The sequence below is a fragment of the Manis pentadactyla genome, chromosome 3 (assembly GCF_030020395.1).
Source record: "Manis pentadactyla isolate mManPen7 chromosome 3, mManPen7.hap1, whole genome shotgun sequence".
NCBI classification, from domain to species: Eukaryota; Metazoa; Chordata; class Mammalia; order Pholidota; family Manidae; genus Manis; species Manis pentadactyla.
The window spans coordinates 63,792,233-63,813,478 of NC_080021.1; the positions used below are offsets into that span (position 1 = coordinate 63,792,233).

The window sequence follows — 21,246 nt, forward strand, 5'->3', positions numbered from 1 at the left end:
CCATCACCAAGTCCCCCCCACATACCCCATTGCAGTCACTGTCCATCAGCTTAGTAAGATGCTGTAGAGTCACTATGTGTATTCTCTGTGTTGCACAGCCCTCCCCATGTCCCCCCCATCGATACATTATGTCTGCTAATAGTAATGCCCTCTTTTTTTCCCCCCTTATCCCTCCCTTCACACCCATCCTCCCCAGTTCCTTTCCCTTTGGTAACAGTTTGTCCACTTTTGGGTTCTGGGAGTCTGCTGCTGCTTTGTTCCTTCAGTTTTTTTCTTTCTTTTTATACTCCACAGATGAGTGAAATCATTTGATACTTGTCTTTTTCTGCCTGGCTTCTTTCACTGAGCATAATACCCTCGGGCTCCATCCATGTTGTTGCAAATGGTAGGATTTGTTTTCTTCTTATGGCTGAATAATATTCCATTGTGTATATGGACCACATCTTCTTTATCCATTCATCTACTGATGGACACTTAGGTTGCTTCCATTTCTTGGCTATTGTAAATAGTGCAGCAATAAACATAAGGGTACATCTGTCTTTTTCAAACTGGGCTGCTGCATTCTTAGGGTAAATTCTTAGGAGTGGAATTCCTGGGTCAAATGGTATTTCTATTTTGAGTTTTTTGAGGAACCTTCATACTGCTTTCCACAGTGGTTGAACTAATTTACATTCCCACTAGCAGTGTAGGAGAGTTCCCCTTTCTCCACATCCTCGCCAACATTTGTTGTTGTTTGTCTTTTGGATGGTGGCAATCCTTATGGGTCTGAGGTGATATCTCACTGTGGTTTTAATTTGCATTTCTCTGATGATTAGCGATGTGGAGCATCTTTTCATGTGTCTGTTGGCCATCTGAATTTCCTCTTTGGGGAACTGTCTGTTCAGATCCTGTGCCCATTTTTTAATTGGATTATTTGCTTTTTGTTTGTTGAGGTGCATGAGCTCTTTATATATTTTGGATGTCAACCCTTTATTGGATCTGTCATTTATGAATATATTCTCCCTTACTGTAGAGAAGCCTTTTTGTTATATTGATGGTGTCCTTTGCTGTACAGAAGATTTTCAGCTTGATATAGTCCCACTTGTTCATTTTTGCTCTTTTTTCCCTTGCCTGGGGAGATATGTTCATGAAGAAGTTTCTCATGTTTATATCCAAGAGATTTTTGCCTGTGTTTTTTTCTAAGAGTTTTATGGTTTCATGTTTTATATTCAGGTCTTTGATCCATTTTGAATTTACTTTTGTGTATGGGGTTAGACAATGATCCAGTTTCATTCTCTTACATGTAGCTGTCCAGTTTTGCCAACACCAGCTGTTGAAGAGGCTGTCATTTCTCCATTGTATGTCCATGGCTGCTTTATCATATATTAATTGACCATATATGTTTGGGTTAATATCTGAACTCTATTCTGTTCCACTGGTCTGTGGCTCTGTTCTTGTGCCAGTACCAAATTGTCTTGATTGCTATGGCTTTGTAGTAGAGCATGAAGTTGGGAAGCGAGATCCCCTCTGTTTTATTCTTCCTTCTGAGGATTGCTTTGGCTATTCGGGGTGTTTGGTGGTTCCATACAAATTTTAGAACTATTTGTTCCAGTTCGTTGAAGAATGCTGTTGGTATTTCGGTAGAGATTGCATTGAATCTGTAGATTGCTTTAGGCAGGATGACCATTTTGACGATTTTAATTCTTCCTACCCAAGAGCATGGGATGAGTTTCCATTTATTAGTGTCCTCCTTAATTTCTGTTAAGAGTGTCTTTTGGTTTTCAGGGTATAGGTCTTTCATTTCCTTGGTTAGGTTTATTCCTAGGTATTTTGTTATTTTTGATGCAATTGTGAATAGAATTGTTTTCCTGATTTCTCTATCTGCTAGTTCATCATTAGTGTATAGGAAGGCAACAGATTTCTGTGTATTAATTTTGTATCCTGCAACTTTGCTGAATTACAATATTAGTTCTGGTAGTTTTGGAGTGGATTCTTTAGGGTTTTTTATGTACAATATCATGTCATCTGCAATTAGTAACAGTTTGACTTCTTTACTTATCTGCGCATGCCTTGTATTTCTTTGTTTTGTCTGATTTCCATGGCTAGGACCTCCAGTACTATGTTGAATGAGAGTGGGGAGAGTGGGCATCCCTGTCTTGTTCCCAATCTTAGAGGAAAAGCTTTAAGCTTCTCACTGTTCAGTATGATGTTGGCTGTGGGTTTGTCATATATGCCCTTTATTATGTTGAGGTACTTGCTCTCTGTACCCATTTTGTTGAGAGTTTTTATCATGAGTTGATGTTGAATTTTGTCCAATGCTTTTTCAGCGTCTATGGAGATGATCATGTGGTTTTTGTCCTTTTTGTTGATGTGGTGGATGATGTTGATGGACTTTGTACCATCCTTGCATCCCTGGGATGAATCCCACTTGATCATGATGTATGATCCTCTTGATGTATTTTTGAATTCTGTTTGCTAATATTTTGTTGAGTATTTTTGCATCTGTGTTCATCAGGGATATTGGTCTGTAGTTTTCTTATTTTGTGCTGTCTTTGCCTGGTTTTGGTATAGAGTGATGCTGGCTTCATAGAATGCGTTTGGAAGTATTCCCTCCTCTTCTATTTTTTGGAAAACTTAAAGGAGAATGGATATTATGTCTTCTCTATATGTCTGATAAAATTCAGCGGTGAATCCATCTGGACCAGGGGTTTTGTACTTGGGTAATTTTTTGATTGCAGATTCAATTTCGTTGCTGGTAATTGGTCTGTTTAGATTATCTGTTTCTTTCAGGGTCATCTTGGAAGGTTGTATTTTTCTAGGAAGTTGTCCATTTCTTCTAGGTTTTCCAGCTTATTATCATATAGATTTTCATAATATTCTTTAATAATTCTTTGTATTTCTGTGGTGTCCATTGTGATTTTTCCTTTCTCATTTCTGTTTCTGTTTGTGTAGATTCTCTTTTTCTCTTAATAATTCTGGTTAGGGGTTTATCGGTTTTGTTTATTTTCTCAAAGATCCATCTCTTGGTTTCATTGATTTTTTTTCTATTGTTTTATTCTTCTCAATTTTATTTATTTCTTCTCTCATCTTTATTGTGTTCTTCCTTCCGCTGACTTTGGGCCTCATTTGTTCTTTTTCCATTTTCAATAATTGTGACTTTAGACTATTCATTTGGGATTGTTCTTCCTTCTTTAAATATGCCTGGATTGCTATATACTTTCCTCTTAGAACTGCCTTTGCTGTGTCCCACAGAAGTTGTGTCTTTGTGCTGTTGTTGTCATTTGTTTCGCTATATTGCTTAATCTCTGTTTTAATGTGGTCATTGATCCATTGATTATTTAGGAGCATGTTGTTAAGCCTCCATATGTTTGTAAGCCTTTTTGATTTCTTTGTACAATTTATTTCTAGTTTTATACCTTTGTGATCTGAGAAGTTGGTTGGTAGAATTTCAGTATTTTTGAATTTACTGAGGCTCTTTTTATGGCCTAGTATGTGATCTATTCTGGAAAATGTTCCATGTGCACTTGATAAGAATGTGTATCCTGCTGCTTTTGGGTGTAATTTCTGTAAATGTGTATTAGGTCCATCTGTTCTAGTGTGTTGTTCAGTGCCTCTGTGTCCTTACTTATTTTCTGTCTGGTTGATCTGTCCTTTGGAGTGAATGGTGTGTTGAAGTCTCCTAAAATGAATGCATTGCATTCTATTTCCTCCTTTAATTTTGTTAGTATTTGTTTCACATATGTCGGTACTCCTGTATTGGGTGCACATATATTTATAATGGTTATATCCTCTTGTTGGACTGCCCCCTTTATCATTATGTAATATCCTTCTTTATCTCTTATTACTTTCTTTGTTTTGAAGTCTACTTTTTCTGATACAAGTACTGCAACACCTGCTTTTTTCTCCCTATTGTTTGCATGACATATATTTTTCCATCCCTTGACTTTTAGTCTGTGTATTTCTTTGGGTTTCAGGTCAGTGTCTTGTAAGCAGCATATAGATGGGTCTTGCTTTTTTATCCATTCTATTACTCTGTGTCTTTTGATTGGTGCATTCAGCCCATTAACATTTAGGGTGATTATTGAAAGATATGTACTTATTGCCATTGCAGTTTTTTTTTTAGGTATGTAGTTACTGAAGGTTCACGGGTATCTTCTTTACTATTTAACTGTCTAACTTAACTCACTTATTAAGCTATTATAAACACAGTGTGATGATTCTTTATTTCTGTCCCTTCTTATTCTTCCTTCTCCATTCTTTATATGTTAAGTGTTTTATTCTATACTCTTTTGTATTTCCTTTGACTGCTTTTGTGAATAGTTGATTTTATTTTTTGCCTTAGTTAGTATTTGGTTGGTCTGCTTTCTTTGGTGTGATTTTATTTCTCTGGTGACATCTATTTAGCCTTAGGAGTGCTTCCATCTAGAGCATTCCCTTTAAAATATCCTGTAGAGGTGGTTTGTGGGAGGCAAATCCCTCAGCTTTTGCTTGTCTGGAAATTGTTTAATGCCTCCTTCAAATTTAAATGATAATCCTACCGGATGCAGTATTCTTGGTAAGGCCCTTCTGTTTCATTGCATTAAATATATCATGCCATTCTCTTCTGGCCTGTAAGGTTTCTGTTGAGAAGTCTCATGATAGCCTGATGAGTTTTCCTTTGTAGGTTCTTTTTTCTCTCTCTGGCTGCCTTTAGTAGTCTGTCCTTGTCTTTTATCTTTGCCATTTTAATTATTATGTATCTTGGTGTTGACCTCCTTGGGTCCCTTATGTTGGGAGTTCTGTGGGCTTCCATGGTGTGAGAGACTATTTCCTCCCCCAGTTTTGGGAAGTTTTCAGCAATTATTACTTCAAAAACACTTTCTATCCCTTTTTCTCTCTCTTCTTTTTCTGGTACCCATATAATGCAAATTTTGTTCCATTTGGATTGGTTACACAGTTGTCTTAATATTGTTTCATTCTTGGAGATTCTTTTATCTCTCTCTGCCTCAGCTTCTCTTCGTTCCTGTTCTCTGTTTTCTATTCCATTAACAGTCTCTTGCACCTCATCCAGTCTGCTCTTAAGTCCTTCCAGAGATTGTTTCATTTCTGTAATCTCCCTCCAGATGTCTGTAATCTCCCTCCTGACTTCATCCCTTAGCTCTTGCACATTTCTCTGCAGGTCCATGAGCATGGTTATGACCTTTATTTTGTATTCTTTTTCAGGAAGATTAATTTTACCTATCTCCCCTGGCTCTTTCCCTGGGGTTGTCTCAGTGATTCTTGACTGTAGCAGATTCTTCTGCCTTTTCATGGTGATAGAGGTAGTCCTAGGCAGGCAGCTCATGTGTCAGCTGGGAGAACAAATACCCTTCCTGCTTGCTGGTAGCCTTGCCCTTCTCCACTGCCTGTGTCAGTTACACGCACACCAGGAGCAGCCTCTGGGTTAATCCCCTGAGCTGCCGTGGGCAGCGCAGCCTTCAGCCTTCGGGGTAGCCTAGAGCCCTGCGGGGAGTGGCACGTGTGCCAGGTGTGTTCTCCTTCAAGAATAGCACCCATTTGTGCCTTGCCCCAGCTTCCTCTGTCTGTGCTGGGCAGCTGCGTGCTGGCAGCAGCCTCTCGGTCTGGCCCGGGTAGCTGTGCACTGGGAGGAGACTCTGGGCAGCTGCTTGGGTGGGTCGCTGTCTTGCTGCTCAGCTGCTGTGGAGTTGCAGTGCTGGCAGGGGGGAATGAATGGCAGGTTGCTCATTGCTGTTAATGGGCTTCAGAGGTGTGTTGCCGCCCAGGGGGTTTGGGTGCCTGAAGTTCCTCAGAATTCCCAGCCTGCTGGGTTGAGTGGGTGAGTGTGCCGGGATGCTTCCATCCAGGTGTGGGGCCCTTGTCTCTTTAAGACTTTCAAAAAGCACTCGCTTTTCTTTTGTCCCAGGGGAGCTGGCTGCAGGGACCCACTCGCAGATTTTACTTTTCCGTTTCCCTAATATCCAGCACACCGTGCAATGTGTGTCTGTGCTCCCGGTGAGGATTACTAGGCCTGTTTATTTAGCAGTCCTGGGCTTCCACTCCCTCCCTGCCCTGACTCCTTTCCTCCCACCTGTGAGCTAGGGTTGGGGGAGTGCTCGGCTTCTGCCGGGTCGCGGCTTGTATCTTACCCTTTTTGTGAGATGCTGAGTTCTTGCAGTTGTAGATGTAGCCTGGCTGTTGTAGTGTATCTTCTGTTCTCTCTGTTCGGCATAGTTGCATTTGTTGTATTTTCAAAAATATTTATTGTTTTCAGAGGAGATTTCCGCTGCCCTACTCAAGCCGCCATCTTGGCTCCTCCTCCAGCCTTTATATTATTTTATTTGAAGTTTTATTTCTTTTTTTGTAAGACATTCAATAGGCAGAGGACAAAGAAGCATGGGGAAAAAAGGCCTTACAAGCAGCCTTTATATAATATAGACTGGTAGGCAGTGTGGCACAGGATTCCCATTATTCTGACTTTTTCTCTTGATAGGCTACTCAGTTGTGTCTATTTGTGATCCTGCTTGGCTTGACATACCATAAAAATAGAGGATTTCATTATGGAGTTCAGTTTGTTTCAGCTATTCAGGAAGAGGCCTCTGAAGTATGTTAGTAGACACTAACTTTAGAAAGAACTCTTCTGTTAGGTTCTCTGGCTTGCCAAGGGCACAGTCATTTGAGTAAACAAACATGGACAAAAATAGAAGAGGGTAAAGCAGATTTTTAGGAAATTACTTGAGTTTCCTGAGCTCTTAAGTTAGACAGACTCATATTTGCCTCCAGCAGCTCTGTTAGGGAGATTTGTTACCTCTCAAGGTGACCACAGGGACATCTGTCTTATGAGGCTGCTGGGAGGGTTAAATGAGAGATACAGGAAACCTTTAACTTTGGTGCTGTAAGGAATGTAGGTGGTTCCTTGCTTGCATGAAGTTTGAAGCAGTCAAGTCACATAAGCTATATTGTGGGATGTGGTGACAGTGTGGAGCATCAGCTCTCAGACTTGTAGTGTACAAAGACTCACCAGGAAAACTTAACTAAGGTGAAGCTTCTTTTCCATCCCAAGTCAGATTCAGCAGATCATGGTAGCACAGGAAACTGCATTTTTAACAAGCACATGATTCTGATGAATGTGGGATCATGTTTTGTAAAATATGCTTTGGAGGCTGCAGGTAGAAGTCATTTGACCCTGAAACTTTAATAGCCTTGGTGGGTGAGTTTTCATGGCTCATCCTTTAACAGCAGTCACTAAGGGAACCTGAGCACTGACCATAGAACTGTGCTTTAGAAAAATAATTGAAGAATAGCAGTGTAAGATGAAGTAGATGTGTACTAATTTGTAGAAATCTGTACATCAACTATTATAAGTACTTTACCAAAAATAAGCTTAATGTTTGAAATAAATAAAAATAGAAAAAGGAGCTCCATTAAATAGAACATACCAACTTTTAAAGTTAAACTTCTAGTGTTTCTTTATCAAAGGGGTATTCGTAGACCAGGAACTAACACAAAACTCCATTCTGCATCAGCTCTATTATAATTCAGTCTAGGTGTCATTAATGAGAATGCTCTGGTTAATCTTAATTGTCATGATGATATGAGGAGATGTGATATATAAGGTATTCAAACCACGTGCGGTAAATTATTAAGCATCATTGTTAAGTAAGAGGATGGAATGAAACTGGAATGAAATAAGTCAGGCGTCTGGTCTTGGTATTCCCTGTTGTTAGTACTGGAGTATTTTACTTTTTATGTTAAAAATACAGCATACCTAACTTTCCCTCTGATATTTATGCAATATAATACACACACACACATATGTATCTATGCATGCATGTACACATACATAGAGCCATATTTGATGGCCTGAAAGGAAGAGGCCCCAAGGGCTCTTTAGTGTGCAATTAATATTTTGGTCAGAAAATCAGCAGATTGTTTCAGTATGGTTATATGTTATGACATCATATTCCAGTAAAGTCATAATGAACAGAAATTTTGTTTGTCTCTGTGGCAAACCAAAGTGAGTTTTGTAATTGTCAGCAGACCTTAGTGATTATAGTGGCGCCCACTCCCTCTACCGTAGTTAAAAGTCTGTTTAGCATTCCCATTGTGGACCTCTGTTTTCAGAAGTGTATAATTAATTGTAAACATTTGCTTTATGGTGAAAGCCTGCCATATAAGATCTCAGTCCAGGAATAAATTTCTGATTTCAGGTTGTCTGTTTTAAAGTCTTAGAGTGGAACCAGTGAAAAATATGCATAAAATTTTAGGGAGGTGGAAAAACTGAATTTTGTGGGATGTAAAGTGAAGATAGCCTGTATTCACTGTATGAGTCTGTCAAAATTTCTGTTTTATAAAGGGATCTTAAAATAAAATATAGGTAATAGGAAATTGCACCCTTCAATACACTAGTTACTATAATCAAAGAGCAAAAAAGATTGTGGTTTTTAATGCTTTTTAGTCTCTGCATGTTAAAAATCTCTTACTGTAAGTGATTTTTTCAACTTTTTAATATTTGCTAATTAAAAATGAGAACATAAGACATGTAATCAAAACATATTTAAATACTTTATCTTCAAACAAATTAATAGAAAACTGTGGGCCAAGAAAACTGACTTTAAGAATTTAAAACAGCAGTCTTTTCTTTTTTCTTTTCATACTCTGGATTTTTCCATTACATTTGACATTGGTGACTCTCCATTGCCCTGACATCATGTTGTAATTTCTCTCTAACTCTTTCATCTCCTTCACTGCTGTTGATGCTTGATCATGGGCCTCAATCAGATCCCAGCCTTAGGCTCTCTTTTTTTGTTCCTTTACACTCACCCTTTCCAGGTGCTTATCCACTCACATGGTTTCTGTTATTGCCTCCCAAATCTGCATCTTAGTACCATGTACCTTTCTAGTCCTTCACCTTCAGTAAACCTCAACTGATTAGTCCCATCTGCCAGGTGAATTATTGTACAATGGGCTTTGTCCAGTTTTTATCAGGTCGAATATACAACACTGCTACTTGGATGTCCAAAAATCATCTAACATTTAGTAGGACCTCAGTTGGACTTCTCTTTGTTTGGAAACAGGTATCTTTCAGCACTGGAGTGATTTTTAACTTAGTTTTTTAGAATTACAATTATAAATCTACCATTCCACCAAAATCGATCTGATTAATTTTGCTAAAGTGTGCAATTCAGTGGTCATAGTTCTAAGTCATTTTACCTGACCTGTGGGTAGCATTTGACACAGTTGACCCCTCCCTCCTCCTAAATACACTTTTCCCCATTTGGCTTTCAAGAAGGACACTATGCTTGTTTGGTTTTCCTCCTTCATTCCCTCCCACAGAGTTCTCTTGTCTTGTGGCTTTAAATTCCATCAATGTGGTTGATGATTCCCAAATTGTATCCCCATTTTGGACGTCTTTCCTGGAGTCCAGACTTGTAAATCTGATTGTCCATTTCACATCTCCACTTGGATATCTAATAGGTTGAATAATTGAACATCTCCAAACCAGAGCTGCTGATACCCACTTCCAACAAACCCATTCCTGTGCAGTCTTCACCAGCTTACTGCACGGTGCTCCATCTTCCAGTTGCTTTGGTCAGAAACCCGGGTGTCATCCTTAATCTCTGTGTCATATTCCATACCTAGTCCTTGGGTAAAACCCCATCATCTCTACTGTTGATAGGTATCTAGAATCCAGCTACTTCTACAAACTTCCACTGCTGCCACTGTAAATCAGGCCACTGTTACTTTCCCCCCATATTATTGCAGTAGCCTCCTAACAGAGCACCTCGCTTCTGTCGTCATTCCCTGACAGTGTGTTCTCAACATAATAAATGAGCCTTCCAAAATGAAAGTCAGATCATGTTGTGTTGCTATTCAAGACTTTCTAGTACCTGGTCATTTCACTCAGGTAAAAGTCAGATCCTTACAGTGATTTCTACGGAGGGCCCTGTGGAATCCAGTCACCTCTCCTCTTCTCTTAGCTTACCTTTCCTCACTCCCTCAATTCTAACCACACAGGCATCTTCCGAATTGCTTGAACATTCTTGGCACACTGCTGCCTCAAGGCCTTTGCACTTAGTGTTTTCTCCGCCTTAGATGCGCTGTTCCAGAAACCTGTGTAGTTTCCTCCCTCATTCAGGTCTTTTACACAATGGTCATCTTCTCAGTGAGACCCTCCCTGGCCACCCTATCTAAAACCCACCTCCCTGACACTTTTGAACCTCTCCTTTTCCTATTTAACATGTATCTCCAACATACTGGATATCCTACATATTTACCTTATTTATTATTGTCTGTCTTCCCCAGTACAATGTGTGTTTTTGTTCATTGTCCTATTTCCATGTCATATAGAAGGTACCCCATAAATAATTGAGTTCATGGATTTTATTGCAAATCCTTTTAATTTTTTCTTCTTAATTTCTCTAGGTTTGTTCTTCCTTTTTATGCCCTCATGTCTGCATCCCTGCAGCTTTCTAGTCATGCCTCCTTACCTAGTCTCATTAAACACAAACCTGCTAAAATTTTTCACCTTAAATACATTTTATTATGATTCTTTATGTGTAAGAATTGGCTTAAACTCCCTATACTTTCATGTTGAATCTGATCTCCTTATTACTTTGCAAAGTATGTATTGTCTTGGCATAGTAGCTCCATCCCTCTATCCCTCCCATTTCTTATCACACCTATCTTCTGTTAAATGCACAGTAATCTGTGTATTGTCACCTGAATAGACTTGCTTGTCTCCAGCCTCTGTAGTGGCTCCCAGACCTCAGCACCAGAACAATTTGCTCACTTCCATCAAAATCTGACTGAAATCTTCTCACCATGAAGCCTTCTGTGATATAATTAATAATTTTTACTCAATTTATGTTTAATATTTTCTAATAACATTTTTCAAAGAGAATATATGTACTCTATTGTCTATAGATATATTGACTCACATTTTATCTTTCATAAATACATTTGTGAAGTTAAAACTTTGTTGGAGTTAAGAGGGCATAGCACATCATATGGTTGGTATCATTCTACAGCAAACAAATCTTAACCATGAGTAGAGTGGTTTTATTGAGCTAACATTAATATTTTTATTTTCTTATTTTAGGTATCATTGCCCAATGCCCAAGATCTTTTATGTTCAGCTGACTGTAGGCAATAATGAATTTTTTGGGGAAGGAAAGACTCGACAAGCTGCTAGACACAATGCTGCAATGAAAGCCCTTCAGGCACTACAAAATGAACCGATTCCAGAAAAGTCACCACAGGTGTGGTATACTGTTGCATGTGACATTTCTTAGAGTTCCTCAGTAGGGTGATTGAGAAGATAAATACAAGCGCATTTTTATGAATCAAATACTCTCTTCTGATCGGGAAGAATACTAGAGTGGTGATCTAATCTGATTTGCTTCTCAGATTACCTGTACTATACTGACTCGTCTTTCTGTTAGGATGACATCACCTTTGAGAATTTTGGTTTACTTAATGGAGTTCACTTTCTATAGGAAGTAGTAATGCAGAATTTGGGGATGTGAACAATAATGAGAATGTATTCAGTTACATTTAATGCTGTATTTATTGAGCATGTTAATCTATAGTGTGTTAATCTATAATCAAGGAATGAAGCAGAGGAGATCTTTATGGATTTTTCAGTCCTATTTTATTTACATATGAGGATAATCGAGTAATTTTCACCCATTCTCATGGCTTCAGCTACTTTCTCTACTGACTTTAAAATAGTATTTCTAGTTCAGACACATCTAATAAGTCAGCTTCTTAATGAATTCTCCACTTAGTTATTTAAAACTGTACAGTCCAGCCTCTACAATTCCCCTTTCCTCAAACCTGTTGTTTTTTCCCCCTTTGAGATTTAGTCAAACAGGTATTTTTCTCCTTGTACACTTTCATTATGATTCTTACCTGTTTGCTTATCTGTTTTCCTGCTAACTTAGACTTCTTGCCTCCTGATCTCTTTATCTGTAATACCCACACAATGTCCAGCTTCGGTGAGGTCCTCCAGAAGTATGTGTTAAATAAGTGAATAAGTAAACTGGTACCAGAGTCAGAACCAGAGCTCCAAAATTCTCATTTGTATCTCATACTCTTTAAATAACTTAGCCTTCTTGGAAGATTAGGTATCATATTAGAATGCCAGTGGAGGTATTGTGTGTATAGTGAGGTGGGGAGTGGAAATCTCGAGAGTGAACTGGGTCTGGAGAATAAATTCTGAGTGTGGAAATGGTTGAGTAAAAGATTTCCACACTCAGCATTTATTCTTCTACTTCGAGGAGAAAGACTAAAAACCAAATCACAAAAAGCTGTACAGCAAAGCCCTCCACTACTGTGGTTACATAGGAACTCACAAGATAGAGCCTCTGGGTTCCTGCTTCTTGTATTTTTTAGATAGGCACTCGTGATTATAGACTGTATGTAAAGTTTGTTACAAAATAGAGATTCAGTGTCATATCCTATTGTTTTGTAATTTAGAATGGCGAATCAGGAAAAGAAATGGATGATGACAAAGATGCAAATAAGTCTGAGATCAGCTTAGTGTTTGAAATTGCTCTGAAGCGAAATATGCCCGTCAGTTTTGAGGTATGTGCTCAGTAGAGATCTTCCGTTTTTCCCTTTGCTCCTCATTATTTTGAATAAGCAAATAAAGTTAATCAATATACTAGTATCCTGAAGAGGTTAATGTTCTTCCTTATGTTCAGACTCTATCATGAAATGATGTAGGCCCTGGGGAAATAGGACTTAATATAATATCATGGCTTCCTGCTGATTTCTTTGGCTTTTCTGTATTAAGCCATTTGTATATATGATATTTAAGTTTTTATCATAAAACTTAATTTGAGTGTAAGATAATTTGTAGTGCCCTATAGGGTATTTTAAATAGGATCATATTGAAAATATTCAAGTAAATATTTAAATTAATAGCAAGACATGTGTATTGAACATCTAATTTCTTCTAAATTTGTGGAGGCCAAAATATGTTTAAATGTTGAAGTCACTAAGAAGTAATTAAGCAGCTCTCTAGTTTACAACTAGATAGGTTACAAAATAGTCATTAAAAGAGGAAAAAATATTTTAATTAATATAATACCTCCTTTATTTAGAGTTCACTACTTTTGTAACTCAGTTATCTAGAAAATAGGCAAAAATCCAGGAAATAAGCTGAGTCATGGAGTATCCTTCAAATTGTGTGACATTTACCTGTTAGAAAGTCTCACATTTTTACTCACTGGCAGGATCAACTGACCTCGACTGAGAACCTGTTTGCTTTCTTCTTAGATATAATTCTAACAAGTTGTTTAATTTCTCAGCCCACAGCAGATTGAAAGTAGCAAAATAAAGCAGGGAGAGAATATCCTTAGAGGCCTATTGGTCCCAACAAGAAATGAGAGGGAAAATACAGAAAAGCTATCAAAAAGTAACTGTATATATTCAAAAATTATTGGAACATAGGGCCTTTTAAAGGCTACAGTGAATAGGAACAGCTTAATGAGTCCTAGAAGTCCTTAGAGGCATTGTTGTAATTATCTAATGTGAGCAAGAAAGGGTTAAATATTTAGTATTATCTGTTAAGTCAGAAAGTATATACTTTTTTTTAAAATTGAGGATGTCCATCAAAGTGGTTAAAATGAACAGTTTTTGTGTTTACACTGGTAAACTTAAATTACTTAGTATGCTTATCATAAATTCCTTATACCTAGTAATGTTGGATTATTGAGATACTATGTTATTTTTTCTTTTCCTAATCGGTATTCAGTATTAGAAAATAAAATTTTAATATAATGTTAAATGCTAAAACTATTTAACTAAATAGGGCATCTTTTATAGGTCAGAATTTTGAAGGAGACTAAAGGTTTGAGCACTCAGGTTTTGGAAGACTTCCCTCCAGAGCTGGTAGAGTTTAAAGAGTACATTAATACAGGGTGTAGGAACATTCAGAGTAGACAGATTGATAATCATAATCATTACTGTAGAAAGCTAGGTATTTTTATGGCAAGTCTATTTACCTTTTAAGATATTGTCACAGAGAGTAAACATTCCTCTCTATAAAAAAAGCTATTAAGGTCTTTATTAAAAATGGGCTATTTTTCACCCATGAGCTGTTTGAGAGGCTTCCACATGCAGGACTTGTTATGGGTTACAGAATTCCAATAGACATTGCCCTTGTACTACAGTAACTTATTCTTACAGAGGAGAAAATTAAATATGTACACAATTATATACCAATTATCATTCTTGATGGCCTTGCCATCAAATCTAATATGGTATGTTTTATGTTCTTAATTTGCTGTTCTATAAGAAATAGGGTAATCATATTTAGAATTGCCTGCTTCAAGCTGGTACAACACCATTTTGATTATGAATTCAATGTATTTATTTAGGATTCTTTTCTTTCAACTTCAGTTCATTAAGCATCATAAATGAATAGTTTCTATATAATACCTTCATAATAACTTTATTAAAGAAATCTGTAATTTTGGCATAATTTTTAATTTCAGTTTTTTTTATGATAGGAACATTAAGAAAGATTCATGTTACAAGAACACACCTGAAGTGCCTATATTAAACATGTTATTTATATGTAACAGGTTATTAAAGAAAGTGGACCACCTCACATGAAGAGCTTTGTTACTCGAGTGTCAGTAGGGGAGTTTTCCGCGGAAGGAGAGGGAAACAGCAAAAAACTCTCCAAGAAGCGTGCTGCGACCACAGTCCTCCAGGAGCTCAAGAAACTGCCACCTCTTCCTGTGGTTGAGAAGCCAAAACTATTTTTTAAAAAACGCCCTAAAACTATTGTAAAGGTAAAGGTATGATTGTGAACATTGGTCTGTTTTACTAGGTAAATACATAGTAACTACAGATAAAATTTTCCCATAGGGCAGGCACCTAAACCTGTGGATTATGTACAGTCCCAGAATCAGGGTTGGATATGTGACTGTAAATTAGTAATTCCTTTTCCTTTTAGACACTTGAATACCTGCTTTTGTTCATCAAATAATAATAATATACCTATTTTTAGTGTTTATGGTAAAAACATTTCTTTCCCATTCATGATCACCTTTATCATAATTCTGTTCATGACCTTGGAAGGTAGATGATGTTACCCCTCATTTTACAAATAAGGTTTTATGAAACATGTTTAATAGCTCACTTTTATCCACCTGTCATGTGGAGCAACTGTGAACTCTTCTGATCTCTAATCCAGTGTTCTTTCTGTATCCCACACTGCTATGTACTAACTTGTTAGTTTATCATAAAATGTTAATGGGACACAGAGAAATAGTCATATGAATGACACTGATGACAGCAGCAGCAGCTAGTGTATATAAAGCTGTGTGTCAGACTTTGTTCCAGCACTTTGCGTGCTGTATCATGTTTAATCCTTAGAGCAGCTCTATGAGGTAAATAGTAGTATTTTGTTCCCATTCTTTCAGGCATGTGTACTTTGCCAAAGAAGAATACAGAGCACACAGCTTTTCAAATTGATGTGACTCTGTTAGGATCAGATTTTACCTACATTAACCAAAAAAAAAAAAGAGAGAGAGAAAGAGAGAAAGAAAAAACACAAAAAGCAAAGGCCAAAGGAATGAATGAATGGTCACTTAGTATAGGACAGTGCCTGTGAGTGCTTGATATGCCTGACATAAATGGAGCTAGATTCTGCTCCAGAGAAAGCCTTAAATTGCCACTTGTCCATTGCCATCACAGCCTCACTTATTTAGCAGACTTCTGATTGAGTTCTCTGAATCAAGGAGTATAGAAATGAAGTTTATTTTATCTTCAGTGAATTTCTTTTGTTTCAATCATGCAATGGCACAGCTGAGGTATTTCTATAGGTTTTATACCTTTATACCTTTGCTTTATTTAAAAACATGCATACATATTTATATAATAAATAGCTATACGAGTATTTGTTCTTTTTAATGAGTACTGTAATTACTTCACTGAGAAGATGTAGGTTTTGCATTCTCTGAAATAGCATTCTACATTATATGTAAGGTAGACTAAAAATAAATGCCAAATAGAGCCTCTTCTCATGAGTCATAGTGGTTCCAAGGACTGGTTTTCATTCATATGCTCTAACCACACGGTTAGAGATGAGGATATGGCTATCAAGAACATGACCTTTGTTTATAAAGTGGGAAGAATAATTGAACTTGCTTCATAGGATTGTTATGTGTTACCTGAAGTAATACATAGGATGCACTAGTATTATGATTAAATATTCATTACCAGTACGAGTATTAAGTAATAAATATTAACTCCTGATTTTTATTTAGTGCTGTCTATTCACATTTTATATGGGTATGTGTATATCCATGGTTTACTTTCTTAAATCTCTGGTTTCACCATGATGGAGGAGCAGTGCTCTACATCAGAATGGCAGCTTAAAACTAGTCATAGTAACTTCCATCTAATGAAACTGAATCTAATCTGAATAAATTAAGAAAAAAATTTTTATTTTTAAGCTTAGAAAAAAATGTATTTTTCATGAACTAACTTCATGAAATCTTTCATGAATTCCTTCATTAACTAACATTAGGTTAGAAAAAGATCTATGTATTTTTATAGTAGGATATAAATATGACTCTTGTTACTTTTAAAAACTGTATCCAGTAAAAGCAAGATTATTGTTTAACTGTTATTCCCAAGAGGAGGAGAAACTTTTTGAATTCTCATTATTATTTGCTACTACATCTAGTATATAAGCATATTATTCAAGGACTTTCTATCTACCATTCAGATCTCAGCTTAAACTTGACTTCTTCAGGGAAACCTTCTCTGATGCTCCCCCACTCCCAGATTAGGTTAGCCCCCTGCATTTTTCTGCACATACGTCACACTTGGAATTTCTTGTATACCATGTCTGTCTTATGTTAAAATAAAACCTGTAGATATCCTTTGAAATGTAAGGTTATTTTGAGAAAGCAGTATGCATACGATGAGTTGGAGTCTAGATAATTCTAACTGTGATCACACCTTACAGTGGGCCAGTAAATGGGTCAGCTTGGAATAGTTCCTCAGTTTTCAACATTTCCATCACTTCCTTCTATGTCCTATATCACTGTAGTATCTGCAGTTCCTTATATGTAGTTGACATAGAGAAAATATCTGTTGCTAATTTGTCTTGACTTTATTTAGAATATTAAAGCTAGGACATTGTCTCATTTGATCCTCCTAATCAGTCTGTGATGGAGCTGTTACCTCCATTTTACAGTTGGGGTCCTCTGTATTTAGGAATCGTACCCATGATCACATAGCAGAGTCAAGTTTTAGGTCCAGTTGTGTCTGACATCAGTGTCCATGTGAAACTGGTTGGTTGTGAACTGCTTTTGGATTTTAAGATTTACTCTGCAGAGTTACGTTGTTAAAGTGTAAGATTGCCCTGATGATGTCTTTGGGTTTATATCTTGTTTTTTAATGTAGTTCTTTTTTTATAAGAGGCTTTCCAGTGTTGGAGATACAATTTTCTGGGCACAACTGTTAGGAGACTGTCCTTACTGGTTTGTAGAATGATAATCTAAGACTTGGTATTCAAGGAGTAACTTGTATTACGAAGGATACTAACGTACCCAAGTTAATTTCAGTCACGGGAAGAAGCCAGCCATCCTTACTGTCTCAGAACTCCATTATTATCTAACTGGGCTTGTGTGTCTGGTTCTTCGTCATTGGAATCCGTATGAACAGCAGTGTCTTTGGAACTTAAAGACATTCTTTTGAAAGAGGCAAATGAAACAGGAATAAAGACAGCATATCATTGAAAGGATGTTTTTATTTGAATATCTTCATGAACTAGGCATACTTCTAGTGCTAAACTCAAAAGCTTCCCTTTACTTTTTCATTGGTATCTCAATCTTAGACCTGTAAGTTATTGTCTGTCTTTTCTTATTGGTCTTTCTTTATTTCCTTTATAATTTACTTAGTTTTCATTGTTTGGAATGTAAGTAGAAACCAGTATTTTGTCAAAAGCTAATGTGTTCCTTTTCTCTCCTCTCCCTACACCTAGCTGTTGCAGTACTGAAGTTCTCAGTCTTCTTCCTTTACTGTCTTCCTGGGCTGATCTTCATACCAGGGCCTCATTCAGTCTTTGTGTAGATGATTCCCAAATACTCTACCCTATACTACCTATTGGGCATTTTCACTTAGTATTTCACAGGCCCCTCAAACTCTGTGTCCAGAGCTCATCATGTTTCCTTCTAAACCTCTTTCTCCCTCAGCATTCCTTACTGTAGTGACTGGCACCACCGTCCAGCTGCTGAAACAGAAACCTGGGAGTCTTCTCTCTTACTTCGTTTATCCAATCAGTCATTAAATCCATTGGTTCCATCACTTAATGTTTCTTAATGTAGTCCATCTCTTTCCATCCCTCTGCCACCCTTTTGGTCCAACTCATCTCTTGCCTGAATTACTACAGTGGGTTTTTAATAGGTTATCCTCAAGTGCTTTTGACATCAAATGGTCTTTTTAAAAGTATTGTCTTTTAGAAACATCGATTAGATAATGTCATGCCTCTGCTTAAAATCTTTGACTAATTTCGCATTGCTCTTTGGATTAAGTCCAAAATCCTAAATGTAATTTAAAAGACCCTGCAGGATTTGACCCTGCAGCACCCAACTAGTTATGGTAGAGACTCAAGCAGCACCCAGAAGAGCTAAGGCTGTGCAAGGGTTCTTATATAAGTTTAGTGTAACATTTAATCTGTGACATAGTGATTATCCTTGCTCTAATACCTGCTTTAGAATAAATGTTCACAGGTGGAAACAAAAGTTCCGACCATACGATAGATGTAAAACTTCATTTCTAGGAATACTGTATGAAGAAAGTTAGTTCACATGCAGAAATCATATTTGATTTGCAGGTTTTTTGTTTTTAACTCTTTTAGAAAATACTAATAAAAGCTATATATAAACTTTATTTAAAGCAAGCTTTATTCATAAACATTTTCCCATATAAAGTTAAAAACTAGAGTGCCTTTTGAAAGGTTTATATAGAATTTATGCATAAGTTAAAAGCATACTAAGTAAAGTAGGACCTGCTGCCCAACTTGCATATAGAACATTTCTCAGTGAGGCTGAAGCTGTCTGTATGCCCCTCACTGTTAGCCTTCCTCCCCCAGGTGACCGCCTCCCCAGGTGACCACCATCAGTAGTTTAGTGTTTAACATTTCCTTACCATACAGGTTTACTACATGTTTGCTTTTCTGAAAAGTGGTTTTTGGTAAGTTTTTAAAACAGCTTTATTGGGGTATAATTGACATAGTGAACTGTACATAGTTAAAGTGTACTATTTGGTATGTTTTGGTATATGTCTGCACTTGTGAAACCATGACACAAAGTAATGAACCTTTTCATTGCTCCCAGGAGTTTTCTCATGCCCCATTTTACTCCCCTACCCTCAGTTCCCAAGCTTCTACTGTTTTTGGCCTTGCTTCTTTCACTCAGCATAACCATTTTGAGATTCATCCATCCTGTTTCATGTATGAACTGCTGGCTCTATTTTATTGCTAAGGAGTATTCTGTTGTATGCGTATGCCACCATTTATTTATCCTTTCACCCTTTGGTAGGTATTTGAGGTGTTTCTACTTTTGGGATTACATATAAAACTGCTGTGAACATTTATGTATAAGTCTTATCAGCATATGCTTTTATTTCTCTTGGGTAAATACTAAGGAGTGGAATGGATTGGTCTCTGAGTGGGTATACATTGGACATTTTAAGAAACTGCCAGTTGTTTTTCAAAGTGATTATACCATTTTCTCATTAGCCATGTGTGAGAATTCTAGTTGCTGTGCATTCTAACACATAGTTTAGTCTTCTGTGAGTTTTATGGTTTCATGACTTACATTCAGATCTTTGAACCATTTCAAGTTCACTTTTGTGTATGGAGTTAAGACAGTAATCCAGTTTCATTCTCTTACATGTAGCTTTCCAGTTTTGCCAACACCAGTTGTTGAAGAGGCTGTCTTTTCCACACTGTGTATGCATGGATCTTTTATCATATATTAATTGACCATATATGTGTGGAATTATATCTGGACTCTCTATTCTGTTCCATTGATCTGTTGGTCTGTTCCATTGGTCTGTTCTTGTGCCAGTACCAAATTATTTTGATTACTGTAGCTTTGTAGTAGAGCTTAAAGTAATCTCCCCAGCTTTGTTCTTCCTTCTCAGGATTGCTTTGCTATTTGGTGTCTTTTGTGGTTTCATATGAATTTTAGGACCATTTGTTCTAGTTTGTTGAAGAATGCTGTTGGTATTTTGTTAAAGATTGCTTTGAATCTCTAGATTGCTTTAGGCTTACTGTGATCTTAATATGCATTTTCTGACTCAATGAAATTGATTCTTTTTATATCTTTTTTCCTCTGTTAAACATATGTTCATCTCTTCTGCCCAATTTCTTTTAGATTTTCCTTTTCTTAGTAGTTTTTAAAAACATATTTTGGATGCTGGATGTACCTTAATGTAGTTATGTGTATTGCCAGTATCTCTTCCTAGTTCATGGCTTGTCTTCTCATGTTCTTTTTGGTCTGTTTTGATGAACAGAAGTTGCGAAGCAACTCTACTGTATGGAAGAGTTTAAAAGTATAGTCAACTCAATTTATCAATAATACCGCTGAGCCCTAAATCCCATAGAAGCCCAGTTTGGGGTCCATTTTATGATTTTTCTGTATAAATCTTTGTAAATGACTCTCACTATCTTCTCCAGTCACAGTTTTGGGGGCAGGGGGAGAACCACTGTTTCTTTAAAGATCCAATACCAAGTTATACAAGCATATTTTAAAATTTTTCTTAAATTGTTTTTTAGGCTGGACCAGAATATGGTCAAGGAATGAATCCCATTAGCCGCCTAGCTCAAATTCAGCAGGCCAAGAAGGAAAAGGAGCCAGATTATGTTTTGCTTTCAGAAAGAGGAATGCCTCGACGTCGGGAATTTGTGATGCAGGTATTTCTAACTTTTACATTATGACAAATTTTTTAAATTATGAAAAAATTTGAAATCTCTAGGATGGAATAGAGATAAGGGGGAAAGGCAACTAGGCATAAATAGCAGAAAGTAAAACTCTTTACACTTAAATCGTTCATTTCCTTCAGGGCCACCTACCAACTTGGTTGAAACTTTCAAGTGTTGAGGATGTGTTAGAATAGATAGGATGAGTTTTGGAAGGGCTCTAAGTTCACACAGGTTATTTACCACAGAGCTTATCATTTAGAATGCCTATCTCTAACACTGTATTACAGTTTGCAGTCAGAGTCTATTAACAGCTGGTAATAGGAGATGGACGG

At 37.1% G+C, this 21,246-nt stretch overlaps 1 protein-coding gene across 21 annotated transcripts in view; it reads left to right on the plus strand.

Annotated features, from left to right (window-relative positions):
- STAU2 (staufen double-stranded RNA binding protein 2) overlaps window positions 1–21,246 on the plus strand; it is a 344,484-nt gene that overhangs the window by 114,574 nt on the left and 208,664 nt on the right. For 19 of the 21 annotated variants that reach the window (XM_036886315.2, XM_036886314.2, XM_057497970.1 and 16 more), the window contains 4 exons: window positions 11,057–11,216; window positions 12,436–12,543; window positions 14,550–14,768; window positions 20,768–20,905. In XM_036886315.2, the coding sequence (XP_036742210.1) occupies window positions 11,057–11,216; window positions 12,436–12,543; window positions 14,550–14,768; window positions 20,768–20,905 (625 nt within the window). The remainder of the gene's footprint in view (window positions 1–11,056; window positions 11,217–12,435; window positions 12,544–14,549; window positions 14,769–20,767; window positions 20,906–21,246) is intronic. The other 2 variants (XM_036886313.2, XM_036886320.2) reach the window with 1 other exon arrangement.